At 44.3% G+C, this 16,053-nt stretch overlaps 2 protein-coding genes across 3 annotated transcripts; both read right to left on the bottom strand.

The window, feature by feature from the left end:
- Positions 1-23: 23 nt before the first annotated feature.
- Positions 24-1,743, bottom strand: LOC103652719 (serine carboxypeptidase-like 50). The gene has a single exon (XM_008679677.4). It carries the CDS (start codon positions 1,587-1,589, stop codon positions 24-26), a length of 1,566 nt encoding a protein of 521 aa, XP_008677899.1. The 5' UTR covers positions 1,590-1,743.
- A 390-nt stretch (positions 1,744-2,133) lies between these two features.
- Positions 2,134-13,287, bottom strand: LOC103652718 (AAA-type ATPase family protein). 2 transcript variants are annotated; one of them, XM_008679676.3, is made up of 28 exons: positions 12,974-13,262; positions 12,758-12,881; positions 12,551-12,666; positions 10,617-10,733; positions 10,365-10,505; positions 9,791-10,232; positions 9,538-9,694; positions 9,071-9,192; positions 8,784-8,875; positions 8,415-8,670; positions 8,288-8,339; positions 7,109-7,257; positions 6,953-7,023; positions 6,696-6,869; positions 6,401-6,469; positions 6,154-6,258; positions 5,990-6,079; positions 5,341-5,416; positions 5,165-5,261; positions 5,007-5,076; positions 4,743-4,922; positions 4,027-4,149; positions 3,867-3,950; positions 3,605-3,789; positions 3,323-3,461; positions 3,190-3,249; positions 2,930-3,034; positions 2,134-2,793 (listed from the first exon to the last, which is right to left on the bottom strand). In XM_008679676.3, exons 1-28 carry the CDS (start codon positions 13,067-13,069, stop codon positions 2,680-2,682), a joined length of 3,606 nt encoding a protein of 1,201 aa, XP_008677898.1. In that variant the 5' UTR covers positions 13,070-13,262; the 3' UTR covers positions 2,134-2,679. The 2 variants fall into 2 exon arrangements, with proteins under 2 accessions (XP_008677898.1, XP_008677897.1); XM_008679675.3 differs by having other exon boundaries at positions 9,538-10,232; positions 12,974-13,287.
- Positions 13,288-16,053: the final 2,766 nt, after the last annotated feature.

Genomic DNA, 16,053 nt, shown 5'->3' with positions numbered 1-16,053 from the left:
GAAGACCGCGTCATGGGCTACTGCTACTGATAGATACTCGCATGGCCCCCACAAGACGCCTCATCGTATTGCTTTCCGCCGTCGCTGCTGAACAAGCCCTCGTCGAACACCCAGTTCTCGATCATCTCCTGCGCCGCCCGCCCCTGGTCCGCCGGCACCATGTGCCCGGCCGCGTACACGGCGACGTGCACGAGCGCGCCATGCTTCTGGACGTACCCGGCGAGCCTCCCTCGCTGTCCGGCCTCGCCGCCGCCGCCGCTTCCTTGGCGCCACACGGCGCGCGGGGCGTCCCGGAACGCGGCGAGCCCATCCCAGTCCAGCTCCCGCAGCAGCGCCTCCACGGACACCACGCCGACCTGCGCGTCACGGACCCCCTCGTACAGTAGCACGCGCGGGGACGGCGCCGGCGCCGGCGGCCCCCGCAGCAGCGCCTCCAGGTCCGGCTTGGCGCTCTTCATCACGTCGTCGTGCAGCGCCGCCACGACCGCGGCGCTGACGAGCTCCCACGGCGGCGCCGGCGCGTCGCGTCGCGCGCCCAGCGCCGCCCTCACCCCGGCGTCGTTCATGAACCCCGCGGCTCGGGCGCCGGCGGCCGTCAGGGCCTGCAGCGGCGACGACGCGTCGTCCGCTGCCGCCACGTCGAACAGCGACGGGAGCCCCGTGGCGTCGCGCAGCCACGACAGCGCGCGGAACCACGCGTCCACCGCCTCGCGCCACCGCCCCGCCGCGGCCAGCGCCGCCGCCTCCGCCTGCATGGCCGCCGCCTCGCGCCGCTGCTCCGCGCCGATGAGGCCCGCGAAGTAGAGGACGTCGGCGTGCGTGGTCACCTGCGCCGCCGGGTGCACGAAGCCGTTGCCGATGGCCACGCCGCGCAGGTTGATCCTCATCCTCGTGGACAGGTGCTCGGGGAGAGCCGGGTTGGTGCTGGTGGTGCTGGTGCTGGCCAGGATGAGCGCGGCGACCGTGGGGATGGTCTTGCCGGCGTAGCTCTCGCCGGTGAGGAAGAGCGGGCGGGCGCGGAAGGTGGCGTCGTCCGGCTGCGACGAGAGGAAGGACTGGAGCGCGGCGAGGACGTGCTCCGCCACGGCGGGCTGCGTCGTCGGGATGGCGGAGGGCGACGGCGCCGCGCTGTAGCCGGTGCCGAGCGGGCTCTCGAGGAAGAGGAGCCCGAAGCGGCGGTTCCACGCGTAGGGGTTGGGGCGCAAGCGCAGCGAGGGGGGCGCCAAGGAAGACGCGTCGGAGGAGTCGGTGTCGGAGTCGGCGGGCGAGGAGGAGAAGACGTAGGGGCCGATCTGGAGGAAGTTGCTGGCGAAGGAGGACAGGCCGGGCCCGCCCTCGAGCCAGACCAGGAGCGGCGTGGCGGCCGGCGGGGTCAGCGGGTGGGTGGCCTCGTAGAAGGCGTAGTACATGGAAGCGTTGGCCGCGGGGATCGGGAGGTAGCCGGACTTGGTCGGTAGCGCTTCTGTGGGGAATATGGTGGTGTCCGAGCCTGCAGCAGAGACCGCGGCGGTGGTGGCGACGAGGACGACGATGAGGAGAAGAGGAGCTGCCATTGCGTCTAGCTTGCTTGCCCGAACGCTTTGCACCATCAGTCCATCAGATATGTAACGTAGGTCGTGACAAAATCTTTGGCAAAGACGAAAGGATGACAAAAGACAAATGGGATATTGGATCACGTGACTTTTGACTAGCAGTTGATTGAATTTTTGGTAGCGTAGGCGTGAAGCATCAGTGTCTGTTCCAGTTACGCGGCGCCACGCTGCATTCCCTGCCTGTGACTTCCTGATGATGTGCCATCTATCGTCCGTTGGCGTCGTAATCAGCTGCCTAGAAACTATATTTGTATATATTGCACTGTCGGACTCTGTATTCTTTCCTGGGCCATTAATATGTGACACCAATGATTCCATTGTCTATGCATGGGCCATTAGAAAGAACCGAAGTGTTTACGTAAGAAAAAAAATGAAATCTGTGCAATGCACCGTTATCAGAATCCAAGTTCATTATGACAGAGAAAATTCATACATACCGAACCCATGCATTTCGCAGCCATAAGAAATGACGAAAGTTCATTATGCCGGACGTTTGCTCCCACGCATTTCGCAACCACAAGACGACAGGAGACGCATAAAATTTCACCTCACAATACCCAGCCCACTCGACATACACACAGATTTCGGCGGGCAGGAAAGGCACCTTTCCATAATTCTTATGTTGGCACCGATCCAATTTATCATCGCCGGTCAAGTACAAAAATTAAATATGTGTACCATACTGTCAACAACAGGACGAAGATGTTCTTATTTCACATCCCTTCATTTCGCATTTACAAGAACAAAGGCCAGAGAGTCCAAGAAGGACAGTGACCGCAACTTATGGGAGGAAGAAAACGGGGGGGGGGGGGGGGGGGGGGGGGGGGTTGGAGGAGGGCAATGGCGCCATTGTAATTCCAAATCTCAACTCTGTAACCTTGAAACAGCTGGCAAACCAACTCGACTCCGTACACAGTTCTAATTACACCAGGCGGCGGCGGGGCGGCGGCGGCTACTGAGGGAGGGGGAAGGAGCGAAAACTTGACTGGATTTAGGGCCATAGTGGGTGTGGTACTATGGCCGCTCTGTGTTCCTTCTGATCTTATGCCACGGCTGTGATCCTTCTGGATTCTATGCTCTCACCCCATCACATGAAGTAGCTCAGCGCTTTCTTCTTCCTTGACCCGCCTTCGCCGTACAGGTCGTTCCATTGAAGGAGCTCGTTCATGTTCGCCGAGTCGGACGAAACGCTCGCACAAACCTGCGCCCGACCAAGGAGAGATTAGGATGCCGCTCTAAGAAACAAGAATACATGGTTGCATACAAACAAGAACGTAGATTGCAGAGAAGGGTCGGGGGGAGGAGATGCGAAATGGGATCAACTTTGGTGTTCTCACCTGCTCATGGGCAGATTTGAAGTCATCTATGCTAAGAGGGCGGATGTCCTCGCTTCCATATAATGCAGGCTCCGGCCTACCTTCTGTTTTAGCCAAATTCTTCTCCTGCACACAGTGGAATTGAACGAGCCCAGCACAGTCATGATCTAGGCTCAACAGAAAAAAATGCATAATTCAAACATCGCCGCTCCCTGCTGCCAAGGATAATCATACTGCCAAGTGCAAACGGAGCAACCAGAAGCAGAGACGGCATTGTGTACCTTCTTTTCCTTCTCCAGAATTTCTCGGATGGGGTAATGCGCCGCGGTCACACACAGATTCTGAGAGCAACGAAGCCGGTGAAAACCATGCAGAGGGTTTTTCTATCAATGGCACGCGTAAGAGCAAACGTACCTTCAGGTCGCTTCCTGAATAACCATCAGTCATATTGGCAAGCGAGTCCATATCAACATCAGATCCCAGCTCTTCTTTTGCCAAAATTACTTTTAGAATTTTCTCCCTATTTGATGCATCGGGCAAGTTTACCATTAACCTGAAACAATGAGTAAGATGGTGATGAATATGGAACCAAACTATTGCTACCCAAAAGCAACGATTAGATAATCATGGCCCACCGAACAAAACTACAGTTATACAACTGGGTAATCCAGTCCCACTGAATGAAACAACATTTACCTGCGGGGGAACCTCCTAATCACAGCCTCGTCGAGGTCAAAAGGCCTATTTGTAGCACCAAGAACAAGCACACGCTCCTTATCTTTAGTGCGCAACCCATCCCAATTTACCATAAATTCATTCTTCATCTTGCGCATCGCTTCATGCTCCCCTGGATTTTCTCTCCTTCCTAGCATACTATCGACCTGCAGAAAGTCAAAAAAAAAGTTGGTATATACTGTGCCGGTAGTGGTTACTAAAGTAAACTTGTGTGCTTGCATACCTCATCAATAAATATAACACTGGGTGCTATTTTACTTGCTAGTGAGAAAACAGCCTTTACATACTTCTCCCCTTCACCAAACCACTGAAAGTTAACAAACCACTGGTTAGCCTTGAGACAGTAGTGAATCTCATCAGTTGCCCATTAGGTGAAATAATACCTTCGATGTAATGCTCGACATTGATATATTGATGAAATTAGCGCCTGCTTCAGTTGCTACTGCTTTGGCAAGCATAGTTTTTCCAGTGCCAGGAGGTCCGAAAAGCAATATCCCCTTGCAAGGCTGCAAAGAATGAATTGCGGAGGCAGTTATAAGATCTTGACTATAGTAGGTCAAGAAAATCTACAGATGAAGTTTTAAAACTCGACATATCTAAGATTACCTAATATACTAAGTACTTATACATAATACAGTATATAAAAATAAAGAGGTAAAGAGTCAGCTCGTGACATTTATCCATCAGGTTAGACACCAACTAATACATAAGCCTAAATCTTAGTCTCCCAAAATATTTTCACATTCTTTAAAAAAATGAAAAACCTTGTAGAAACAATACTGCCAAATTAACTAGAGGACTAGTGTATTCAGATAACTTTGGAAGACCAAAGAAAACTGATGCTCCTTGGAGATTTTATCTATGCATGCATGCAAATGATTTCACAAATATTCAAGCAATTCTATGAAATAGCAAAAAGGTATGGCTGTATCTTAGCTCAGTTCAAAGAAAAATGTATTAAATGATTCTTAGGCCGTGGATTCAATGCTTGAAAAAATATCAACCATATGAACAATCCTAAAGTTCGGGGAAAAAAATATGAGAACCCCCCCCCCCCCTGGTAAGCGATATCCAGCATAATTAGGCATTATGATGCTACCTTTGTTAACTGCCCTTTGCAGAACAACTCAGGTCTTTGCAAAGGGAGCATCACCAGCTCCTTTAACGTGTCCTTTACATTCTCCAAGGCTCCAATATCATCAAAGGTAACTCCAATGTCATTTGGAGGTATAACATCTGCCAAAAGCCTTTTCTCAAACTCATTCTCTGTGACAACATCCTGAGAAAAAGGATTTATACATAGAGTATTCAGCAACTAACTTGAGGAATCACCAGAACTCATGACAATATTGGGAGAGTGTACCTTCAGTGATTTTTTGGAGCTCTTGTTATCATTTTGCATGCTTTGGAGCATGTTGAGCCCATGCTTAAGGCTGTCAAGTAAATGATTCAAAAATCCACTAAGTATTTATTTGGAAGGAAACATAGGACAAATAGTATCAATAAAAAACACTTCTTTACCTTTCAGTTGTGAGTACAAGTTTGGCATCCTTAGAGGTTTCAATTTTATTCTGATTAAGGTGATAACTTACTGCGTACCCAACAATCTTGTCCACATCTAAGAAAGGTTTGAGTAGCAAAGTTTAAATTGAAATTCTTTAGATGAAATGTAAACGAAGCAAAACAAAAGTACTTACTTTCATTACTCAATGATTGGTCTTTGATGAATAATTCTTCAAGATCATTGCATTCAATTCCATTGCGGCTCAGAAACTGCATTGCAGATAAAGTGAAGAATCATATAATGGTATGATTAGCTAATCATAAGTAACCACGGAAAGCAAATGCTTCAAGTAACCATGAAAGGATCAATGCCAGGAATTTTGGTCTAAATGACTACATCAAAAGTTACTTCTACGAGGATATTTGATGCTTTCAACCACATTAACAGCAAAAGCATATATAGACATAAAATAATTGCATAATCATACAAATTGTGAAAATATGCATTCAGAAGAGAATAGGGCAACAAAGCATCAAACAGAAGAAATGGTATCAAACACGTGTAAATGGTCATTTGAGAATAATACACCCAGGCCATATTAGATCAAGCATCACAGGCAGGGCAGACCCGGTGTCGGAGGCTCCCACATCAGTGGGGTCTCGGGAAGGGATAAAACGAGGTAAGCCTTTCCGCCACAAATGTGGAGAGGCTGCTTCGAACCCACGACCACATTAGTCCAGGCATCACAGGCCCTTCAGTTTAAAGAAAAATACACAATTGACAATGGAAAATATTAAGTTTGAAGGGACAAGTATAATGTTGTCCTCTATTCTGCAGCTTACCATGCGAATGCTACCAATATTTGATTTGGCTTTAAGGGTTTCAACATCACGATCCAACTGCTGCTTCCAATCTGTAAGTAGAGCTTCATCCTGTAAATTTAATTCTTTAGGTCAGAAAATATGATTAATAACAACCAAATGAGTGTGACAATAGATATAATCACCTGTGGAAGCTGGATCAAAATTTTGTTTGGGAAAAGTTTATTTAGATGTTTCATTGTTTTCGGACTTTCTTTGCTTCTTTCATGCAACCTGCTACCAAAGCTATCCTGCATTTTCAAAAATCATATTAAATTAAAACAGTGCAAATCAAGGAAATAAAGTCAATATCATGGTTCATCAGATTACCAAATTTTTAAACATGTACATACAAAAAAATCAAGAATAAAGAGTAAGATAAGGACTTTTTACCGGGAAAAGGTCAAAAAGAGTCTGGCTACTACTGGCAAACTTCGTGAAAAGAAAACCTCCAGGATGTGCCTGCAAGAAGCACTTCACCCATCTTAGCAAACTTTTGCTAGAATTGGAGGTAACATGATAACCCCAGGTGTGGGAAATGGAAAATAACAGCAATGCAAGGAAAAAATAAATAACTCAGCCTTGTTCATTTATAAAATGCATGCAGGAACCAATATGCCACAATACCATGGGACTTGAAATCCCCACGGTCCAAATTTGTCTAGTTTATCAGGAATAATGCATGTACCTTCTCTTTGCGGCTGTCCATCTGGGTGTGGGATCCTATAATAAGAACACCAGGTGGAAGCGATTCAAGTTTGCTCCTCAAAGATGATAGTGACTCTGTAACCCCCGTGAATGATTTCTCGACATCCTTAAGTAACACTATCAGAGGTCCAGATTTGTTCTCTTCTGAAATGACCTGACAGGAAATGAAAATCATACTATTATACAGAGTGCTAACTTCATATTCTAAGGATTCATTGTCCCAAAAAGCAGTAGTACCTCTATTAACTCGGTCATAGCTAGCCTCTCAACTTCTTCACCAGCAGAAAAGTCTGGGCGCAGTAATTCAGCTGTGGAAATAATGTGTCATCAGCAACAAATAAAAAGTTCAAATAACTGTCAAAGAAGTTGAGGAATTCGAAAGTTTGAGCTAACCAGAGCAGAAGAAGCCATGATCTTCCTCGCACAAACCACCAAGATCATTACCATCAGGGATCTGCTTGTCAAACCGGACTCCAATTTTTGAGGATCCATTATCTTCAAAAGCAAGCATCACTCTACCTCGATAACCATAACTTGGTCCCCTAAAGATCAATCAAACAATTTATAAAAATGAATGCATGTATTGAATTAAAATGGTTGCTGGAGAAAAAAGTAATGTCATCAGAAGAAAGAATGTATCATTTTCCAGGATTGCAAGTACAAAAGCAAGCTCATAACTGGGTTGCCTATGAGAAGTCCCATAGCCCAGCTATTCCTCTTCCTATAAAGCATTCCAAGTTAACAAAGTACCAAAGAGTATGAACATAACAATTGCATTGACAATCAACAAGAATACTTCCTGTGTAAGAGGCCTACACAGTACACACATGAATTCCATGGGGAGAAGTGTTCCATCCAACCATAGTAAACTATAATTTGTAAAGACTATCAGACAGATGGACCCCAAATAAAATGTTTCTTTCAAAAATGATGAAATATCAGGTACACAAGCATACCTGGTGGACATGTTCTCCTAAATGGTGAACAGGTGGTCACTTGTCGTTTAGCCACTATTCGGGCAAAACCGGGACGGGTAAACAACCAATTAAAGGGAAATGACGTGCCACCAAATATTGTTAAACAGTTTGTAAACGGGTTAATGACCAATTAGGCGAACAGTATTGCTCAAAATCAATCTTAGTCCGTCAATGTATGGGCAGCCCAAGTAACAGGTGGTCCCGCTTTGAATGGCTTTTTGCCTAGTTCATCTTGATAAAAGGAAAAGGTACAGTGCCACAGTAGGATGTGGGGAATCCCATCTCCAACTTGTAACACCAAGATCAAATCAAGCCAGTTCGTAACGTACCACTCAGACTATATAAGATTATAAAAATATCTCACTAGAACTTGTACCAATCAAATGACAAAGGTCATTAAATATCCATTTTATACAAAATGTAAGGCACATATTATCTGTCCCTGAAATTCTAATACCACTAATGATAAACTTCCTTATAGTACTACAGCATGCATTGCCTACTGGAACAAAATTCCGATGATAATAATGTAGAAACCTAAGGAGCAAGCATTGGATAAATCTGATGGCAGGAATAATATTTGCAATCAAGGTACCTTTGTGACAACGAGCATGGTTGAGCTGGACCCACATAACGCACCCTATCACCTGGAAGCAAAATCATACCTTGAGAGAAAAAATAACTCAATACATTAAGTAATAATGAAGAATAGTTAACAAAACCTTCTCTAAAAGTATAACTCTTGGATGTAGCTGTTGACGATTCCTGTTTTGGTAGAGATGCAGAATGCAGAGTGGATGTTCCTACAATATCAGCATTCACACTAGAAGTTGGTGCAGCTGGCCTCCTGAAGTGAACAGTGTCTGCCAACGAAGAACGATGCTTCTGATATATTGCAAACTTCTCGGCAGCTGCCTTATCCCCTGATTTATCAGCCTTCCCAACATCTTTCTGGAATTCTGGATCCTTTGAAGGTGCCTACATGGATTTCTTGTTCAGTATCAGAAAATGATAATGGATATGCAATGATTAAAGATTTCTTAGATTCTAAATATTATTTAGCAGTAAATAAATATACATGATGAGCTTACCCCAGGCAGCAAAAGTGAATCCACCACAAGGAGTCTAGCACTAAAATGTTTGGCAAGTGCCTTTACCAATGTTTCCTGATAAATCTCGGAACCTAAATGCATTGCCACAGGGGAAAAATGAGGAAAAATATGGCAACTGGGGTAATTATGAAACAAGTATGGCCACTAGCATTATTCGAGAAAAGTATGGCAACTGCCACAACTCAAGGCCTAGTAAGTCCAGTTTAAATCAATGGGAAAAGGTAAACAACAAAAAAGTACAGGTCTCCAAAACAGAGACAAAGTACCTGCTGGACCAGATAACAAAATTCGCTGGTTTATTGATGAGATCTCAACAAATTGCTTGATGAACTCCTTCTTTTTTAAGTGTATGAACGCAGATGACAAGAGCACATTCTTTGTATTCTCACTGCATGAAACGAGAACCGATAAAATACAAAGATATGGACATGTGACTAAAAAGAAATATCAAGCTGTATCCCAAGGTTGATCTGCAGGCAGCTCTAACATGGCTTTGAAAAAAAAAAACTCAACCAACCAATTTCTATAATCTAAGAACTAACAACTAAGCATACACCATTGTTGGCAACCTCAAAACTAACCAAAGAACAATAAACGAGTTGCCTCAGATTTTTATAATGTAGCATATAAATAACAGATGCATATGCAAAACTTCAAATAAACAGCATGATAAGAATCTTGTAAACAGAATAATGTCAAAGAAGCAAAGGAACACAAATCCAAAGCATATCACCTGAGATAATAAGGAAAATTCTCAAAGGTGACATCAATATCACTTGGATTGATAATTCCTTGTTTCATCCCATCCTTAAAGGCTTGGCATCTACTTGGAGGCACGTTGGTTGAAGCGTTAAGCTCCCTGATGATGTGATCCCTCTGATCTTCAAGAGCTTTAAAAAGATCATCACCAGTCAAATCGAACTCGGATATAGTTGATCCTGTAATCATCCTCAGAACTGGCCTTATCTTATAGGTTGCAGTCTTACCGATTTCCGCACCGAGATGAGAATCAGAGACAAAGCCATTTTGTTGACAGGTATCGTTCGCAGCAGCATCAGGAGATATGGGGGCTGCAGCAACAACCATTGGAGAGTCTTCGATGTTAGAATTAACCTCATTAGCATTTTCCCCATTCGCAAATTCCTTTTCAGGGCTCACAGCACGCCCTTTCAATTTATCAGAAGCAGATGATGCCAATGGCCGCACTACTCTTTGGCTGTTCTCTCCAGCTGACGCGGGAGGTACTGCTGCTACATCCTTCTGATTAGATGTAGATGTCATCATCTCTGTACCAGCAACAGCTGAAGTGTCTCCTGTTCTCTTATCTGTACGGATACGCTTTACACTAGCAACAGGAGCTTCTAGAAGGCTAACAGCAGATGATAGCACCGTTTTAGGAACTTTGTCATTCAAAGGATAAAGAAAAATCTGTGAGTCAGTAAAGGAAAAACAGGTTTCATATACGACATTTCTCCATTGTCAAAGTGCATAATCATGAAAAAAAGAGATGTAACTGAAGAAATTGTATGACTGAATGAACCAGAAATGATAAAAGGATACATAAGTATGCTTGCCGCATGAACTGAATATGACTTCATCCCCTCCTGTAAGGGGAACTTTTGTGCCTGGACTTACGGACCTTCCATTTAATTGGACCATACCCTTCTTCCCTATAACTTCTAACTCACATGGACCTCCTTGCTGAAAATTAAACATCAAAGCCAATGAAAATACTTGCAGACTAACACTTGAGAATGTTGAATGTTCATGCACTCCGTGGAATGAATATGAACCCTAAAAACAAGAAGATACCTCAAGGCGCCGCAGCTTGCAAAGCACTTTGCTAACAGGTTGGTCTTTCAGCCACAAATTACAGTTTTTGCTTTGACCAACAGAAATCTGATCCACACTGATGGGATAGTGAGGAGTCTGCAGTGTAAATATATTTTCTATCAGTATTAAGTTATTTATAAATAGAATGTTTCATGCATTAATCTACATCATTATGAACTGAAGTCATAAACATCTACAGAAAAAAACATATATGCTAAAAAAACCAACAAAAATTGACCTGGCTACTTTAAATGTGAGGCCTTGACCAACTACTAAATAGTTAAAGTAGCACCATAGATCCAGTGGCAATTGCAAATGAATTCAAAAAGATACATTCCTCAAGTAGATACTGATTTCTAAAAGTTCAGGATAACAACATTATTGAAAGACATGTCACCAAAGACGGAAAAACAATGATTTCAAACAAATTGGATTTAGCCTACTAGGTAACTGTAAATATACATGTCTACAAAGCATGTGACTTTATTAAGTGATGACAAAACCTTGGGCATATGGACATGTAGTGAAAAACAGGTAGTGGCTATGTTGGACAAGTTCCCTACAAGCTACAAACAGGAAAAAAAAGAAATATCAATGTATCCCAAATCAGATATCCATTGAACAGCTAAAAGTAGGCCTAATGGAGCTAGGCATCAAACCAGGTAATCTGGTACCATGAATTGCAAATTCTTGCATCTCGTCAAGTAGATACTGATTCCTAAAAGTTTGGGATATCAACATTACAGGAAGACATGTCAACAAAGACAAACAACAATGATTTCAAATAGATCAGATTTAGCCTACCAGGTAACCCTAAACCCTTAAACATATGAGTGTGTGGTGAAAACAGGTAGCGGCTATGTTGGACAAGTTCCCTACAAGCTACAGGGCAGACCCAGCGCCCAAGGCTACCACATGGGTTTTGGAGAAGAGATAAACCAAGGCAAGCCTTCCCCCCGCAAATGCGGAGAGACTGCTTCAAACCTGCAATCTGGTGACTCGGTGAGACAGCTCTCACCAGTCACCACAGCACCAGGCTTGCCCTTCCCCCTACAAGCTACAGAACAGAAAAAAAATATCAATGTATCCCAAATCAGATGCCCATTGAACAGCTAAAAGCAGGCCCCAAATGGAGCTAAGCATCAAACCAGGCATCTTGGAACGATTAATTGCAAGTTCCCGTATGAAAAGCCTAGGCATATGCAGTATATACAGCTAGGAACTAGTATTGCTTGGCCCCTGTTCCTAATGAGAATATGCTTACTGAAAGAGCACAAGTCTCTACTACTATGAAGCAGGGGTTTCTTCCTTCGTGTGTCCTCCCCCTCCCACGCACGCGAGCGCTCAGCGAGCGACTGGCCCCAGCGCACAGCGCAACGTGTGTGAGCCCCTCCCACACACGTGGCTGGCCCAGTGAGCAAAAAAATGCTGCATCCAGGATTCGAACCGAGGATGCTTCGCTGCAACCATTTGGAGCTTACCACTACAACTAACATCTTCTTGTGTTATATAAAGGATTGTGTTACACAAAAGATAGATATTATAAATAACCGTAGCAATGCACGGGTACCTAACTAGTAAACAGTATATGCAGCAGTTAATATGCCCAACCTAATCAGCCGATTGTTACCCCCTTTCCCTTCTCGGCTCCTCCCGAAAGCACCTTTAGAATGCTGCCTAGCTGTAGTCAGAACCAAGCCCTAAACAGCAAGGCTAACAATATTGCGTGCTAAATAATCTAGCCAAACAGCAAGATGCTACCTGAAGTACAAAATTTCACCCTAAACATCCTAAAATCGAATCTTTATTACGCTCAGCATAAAAATTGCAACCTTTAACTTCGATTCCTACAACATATACACCAAAATTATCCAAAAAACGGCTGCTAGCGGGTTGCCATCAGGTCACCACACCTGTGAGCACTCCGAGAGCAGCTTCGCCCATGGCACTGCGGGTTGCTGTTGCTCCTGCTCCTTCCTCCGCTTTGAACTCTCTGCAGCGGCGGAAGACGGCTTATCGACTCCTTGATCTGCACCAAAGCATAAAAGACCCTTGAACTCGATTCCAAACCCACCCCTACCAAACCATAGGACCCCCAAAACGCCCAAAAGCCGCCCCACCTTTCTGTGCGACCGCTGCCGCGTCATCGACCGAGCCGGCGCTCCTCGCGGGTGCCGCTCCCGCCACAGAATCCTCCTCGGCCCTGCCGGGCGCGGACGCCGTCGGTGACCCCGAGGACTCCGCCTGGTCAGGGCCACGGTTCAGATCGGTTAGACGACAGGTCAAATCAGGAAACGGCGACGCGAGATTCTTCGATCCGCGGGGGGCGCTCTCACCTTGGAGCGCTTCGGGGGAGGTACGGACGAAGAGGATGGCGATGGAGACGTGCGCTTCCCGGCGGCGGCGGCGGAGCTCCGGCGAGTCTCCACCATGGCGTGTGCCGGAGGCGAGGGCTTCCTCTCGACTCGTCTCCCCTTCCGCTTCTTTCCCACCCCTCGAGCGAGAGGAATTCTTCTTCTCGGGGGTTTTTTCTCCTCCGGAAAATGGTTTTTTTTCCTTAAGCCTTTTTGTGTCAATGAGAGGAGGGGCCTATATATATATATATATATATATAAAAGATTTTTCCGATTCGCTTTTCTTGCTGCCGTGGTGACATACTGATATATGATTTGTGCCGTTGTTATTTTATTACTCGTTTTATTCTAAATTACATAACGTTGACATGCGCTTAGATATACAGTATGTTTATCTATATGGTAATCGTAATATAGTCAAAATGTATTATAATCTAGAACTAAGAGCTTATGTTGTTTTCTTTGGATTAAAGTTGATTGTTTAGAGTAATGCGACTGTAATTTATAGAGATAACAACATTACATAAACAGTAGAAGCCGATACGGATTAAAATCAAACGAATATGCTCGCGTATAGATTTAAATAGCTTCCTAATCGAGTCTTGTAGTTGAGATATGATTGTATCTTTGATAATTTATATTGAAAACGTCTTCTATTAGATTTCATTTTTTTAATTGAATCTAGCCGTAGCAAATCTATCTCTAAGCTTTAGGAGATGTCTATTTTTAAATTTTGTTTTAAATTGGAAATAGTTGTAAAATGATATGTAAAATAAACAAATGGCCAAATATTATACTGTATATATTGGTAACCAAAATATCTCTAGAAATGCATGCATACCAAATGCATAATCTCTATGCAGTATGAAGGTTGTTCTCTTCGGATTAAAGTCAACTACCTGAATTGTTGCAGATGCAATCCATAGGGATAAAACATTGTAGAAGCCGGTATGGATTAAAGTAAGTAAATAGGCTAATTATCTATACGGGTGTTTAACACGAGGCTAACCAATAGAGTCCGATGTACAAATAGAATGGTCTTCATATGTGCTTGTTGATAGATAGCTATATTTTGCTAATCGAACAAACTTTGTACGTGAAAGTCGCCTAAAGGGGGGTGAATAGGCAAATCTGAAATTTATAAACTTTAAGCACAACTACAAGCCAGGGTTAGCGTTAGAAATAAAATCGAGTCCAAAAGAGAGGGTGAAAACAAATCAACCAAAGAAAATAGAGCGGATGACACGGTGATTTGTTTTACCGAGGTTCGGTTCTTTCAAACCTACTCCCCGTTGAGGTGGTCACAAAGACCGAGTCTCTTTCAACCCTTTCCCTCTCTCAAACGGTCACCTAGACCGAGTGAGCTTTTCTCCTTAATCAACAGGTCACTTAGACCACTCACAAGGACCACCACAACTTGGTGTCTCTTGATTTGATTACAAGTTGCTTGAGAACAAGAATGGAGGAAGAAGAAAAGTGATCCAAGCGACAAGAACTCAAATGAACACGAAAATCTCTCTCTCACTAGTCACTAAGTGTATGGAGTGATCTTGGACTTGGGAGAGGATTTGATCTCTTGTTTGTGTCTTGGAGTGAAGTCTAGAGCTCTCGTATTGAATGCAATGGCTGAAAACTTGGATGCCTTGAATGGAGGTGATTGGGGGTATTTATAGCCCCAGCCACCAAAACAGCCGTTGGGGAGGGCTGCTGTCGATGGGCGCACCGGACAGTCCGGTGCGCCAGCCACGTCACCCAACTGTTAGGGTTCTGACGGTTTCGACCGTTGGAGCTCTGACATCTTGGGGCACCGGACAGTCTGGTGCGCCTTCTGGTGCTGCTCTGACTCTGCGTGAACTGTCCGCGCACTGTGCAGTTGTCAGTCGTCCGTTGCGCTGGTGAGCCGTTGCTCCGCTGGCACACCAGACAGTCCGGTGAATTATAGCGGAGCGCGGACTCAGAAACCCGAAGGTGAAGAGTTTGAAGTCGATCCACCCTGGTGCACCGGACAGTCCGGTGCGCCAGACCAGGATTCTCTTCGGTTTCTTTTGCTTCTTTCTTTTGAACCCTAACTTTAATCTTTTTATTGGTTTGTACTGAACCTTTGGCACCTGTAGAACATATAATCTAGAGCAAATTAGTTAATCCAATTATTTGTGTTGGGCATTTCAACCACCAAAATCATTTAGGAAAAGGTTTGACTAGAGATGGCAATGGGTAAAAACCCGCTGGGTATTACTTGCCCAAACCCGTACCCGCGAAGAAAAAATACGCCCGCTAAAAAACCCATACCCGTGACGGGTATAAAATTTTGCCCAAACCCATACCCATGCGGGTTTCGGGTACCCAACGGGTTTTCCATACCCACTAACATCAACATAAAAAATATTCATCATGTAAATGACAATCAATACATTAATAAGCTAGCATAAAAGGAACAAGTGATAACTAATGTTAGCCTAAAATTGTTATATGAAGTTTATTTCAATTAGAACATATTCAATTAATAATATTATGAGACATATTTATAAGTAATGTTGATTTTAAGGCGGGTTTTAAAAACCCATGGGTTCGCGGGTATGGGTAGTGGAAGAACAAACTCATACCCACGTACCCGTTGGGTTTCCATTTGAACCCATTAACAAACCCATGGGTAGAGAAATTGACCCAAACCCATACCCTAATAGAGCAAAAACCCACCGGATTTCGGGTAGCGGGTACCCATTGCCATCTCTAGGTTTGACCCTATTTCCCTTTCAATCTCCCCATTTTTGGTGATTGATGCCAACACAAACCAAAGTAAATATATAAGTGCAGAATTGAACTAGTTTGCATAAGGTGAATGCAAAGGTTGCTTGAAATTAAACCAATTTATATTTTCATTAGATATGCATGGATTGCTTTCTTTCTTTTACCATTTTGGACCACGCTTGCACCACTTGTTTTGTTTTTGTAAATTCTTTTGGAAAATCTTTTCAAAGTCCTTTTGCAAATAGTCAAAGGTATATGAATAAGATTGTAAGAAGCATTTTCAAGATTTGAAATTTTCTCCCCTGTTTCAAATG

This window comes from Zea mays, chromosome 4 (genome assembly GCF_902167145.1).
Source record: "Zea mays cultivar B73 chromosome 4, Zm-B73-REFERENCE-NAM-5.0, whole genome shotgun sequence".
Lineage (NCBI taxonomy): Eukaryota > Viridiplantae > Streptophyta > Magnoliopsida > Poales > Poaceae > Zea > Zea mays.
This window is presented reverse-complemented; position numbering and strand designations above follow the sequence as displayed.

What these genes read in the sequence shown, in the direction of transcription:
- LOC103652718 (XM_008679675.3), bottom strand. Translation starts at nt 13,069, where the DNA reads ATGGTGGAGACTCGCCGGAGCTCCGCCGCCGCCGCCGGGAAGCGCACG. An exon ending in GCAAGCTGCGGCGCCTTGAG is followed by an intron (nt 10,506 to 10,616) that starts GTATCTTCTTGT and finishes TTTAATTTTCAG; the next exon opens with CAAGGAGGTCCATGTGAGTT. An exon ending in CTTGTACTCACAACTGAAAG is followed by an intron (nt 5,077 to 5,164) that starts GTAAAGAAGTGT and finishes TTTACTTGACAG; the next exon opens with CCTTAAGCATGGGCTCAACA.
- LOC103652719 (XM_008679677.4), bottom strand. Translation starts at nt 1,589, where the DNA reads ATGGTGCAAAGCGTTCGGGCAAGCAAGCTAGACGCAATGGCAGCTCCT.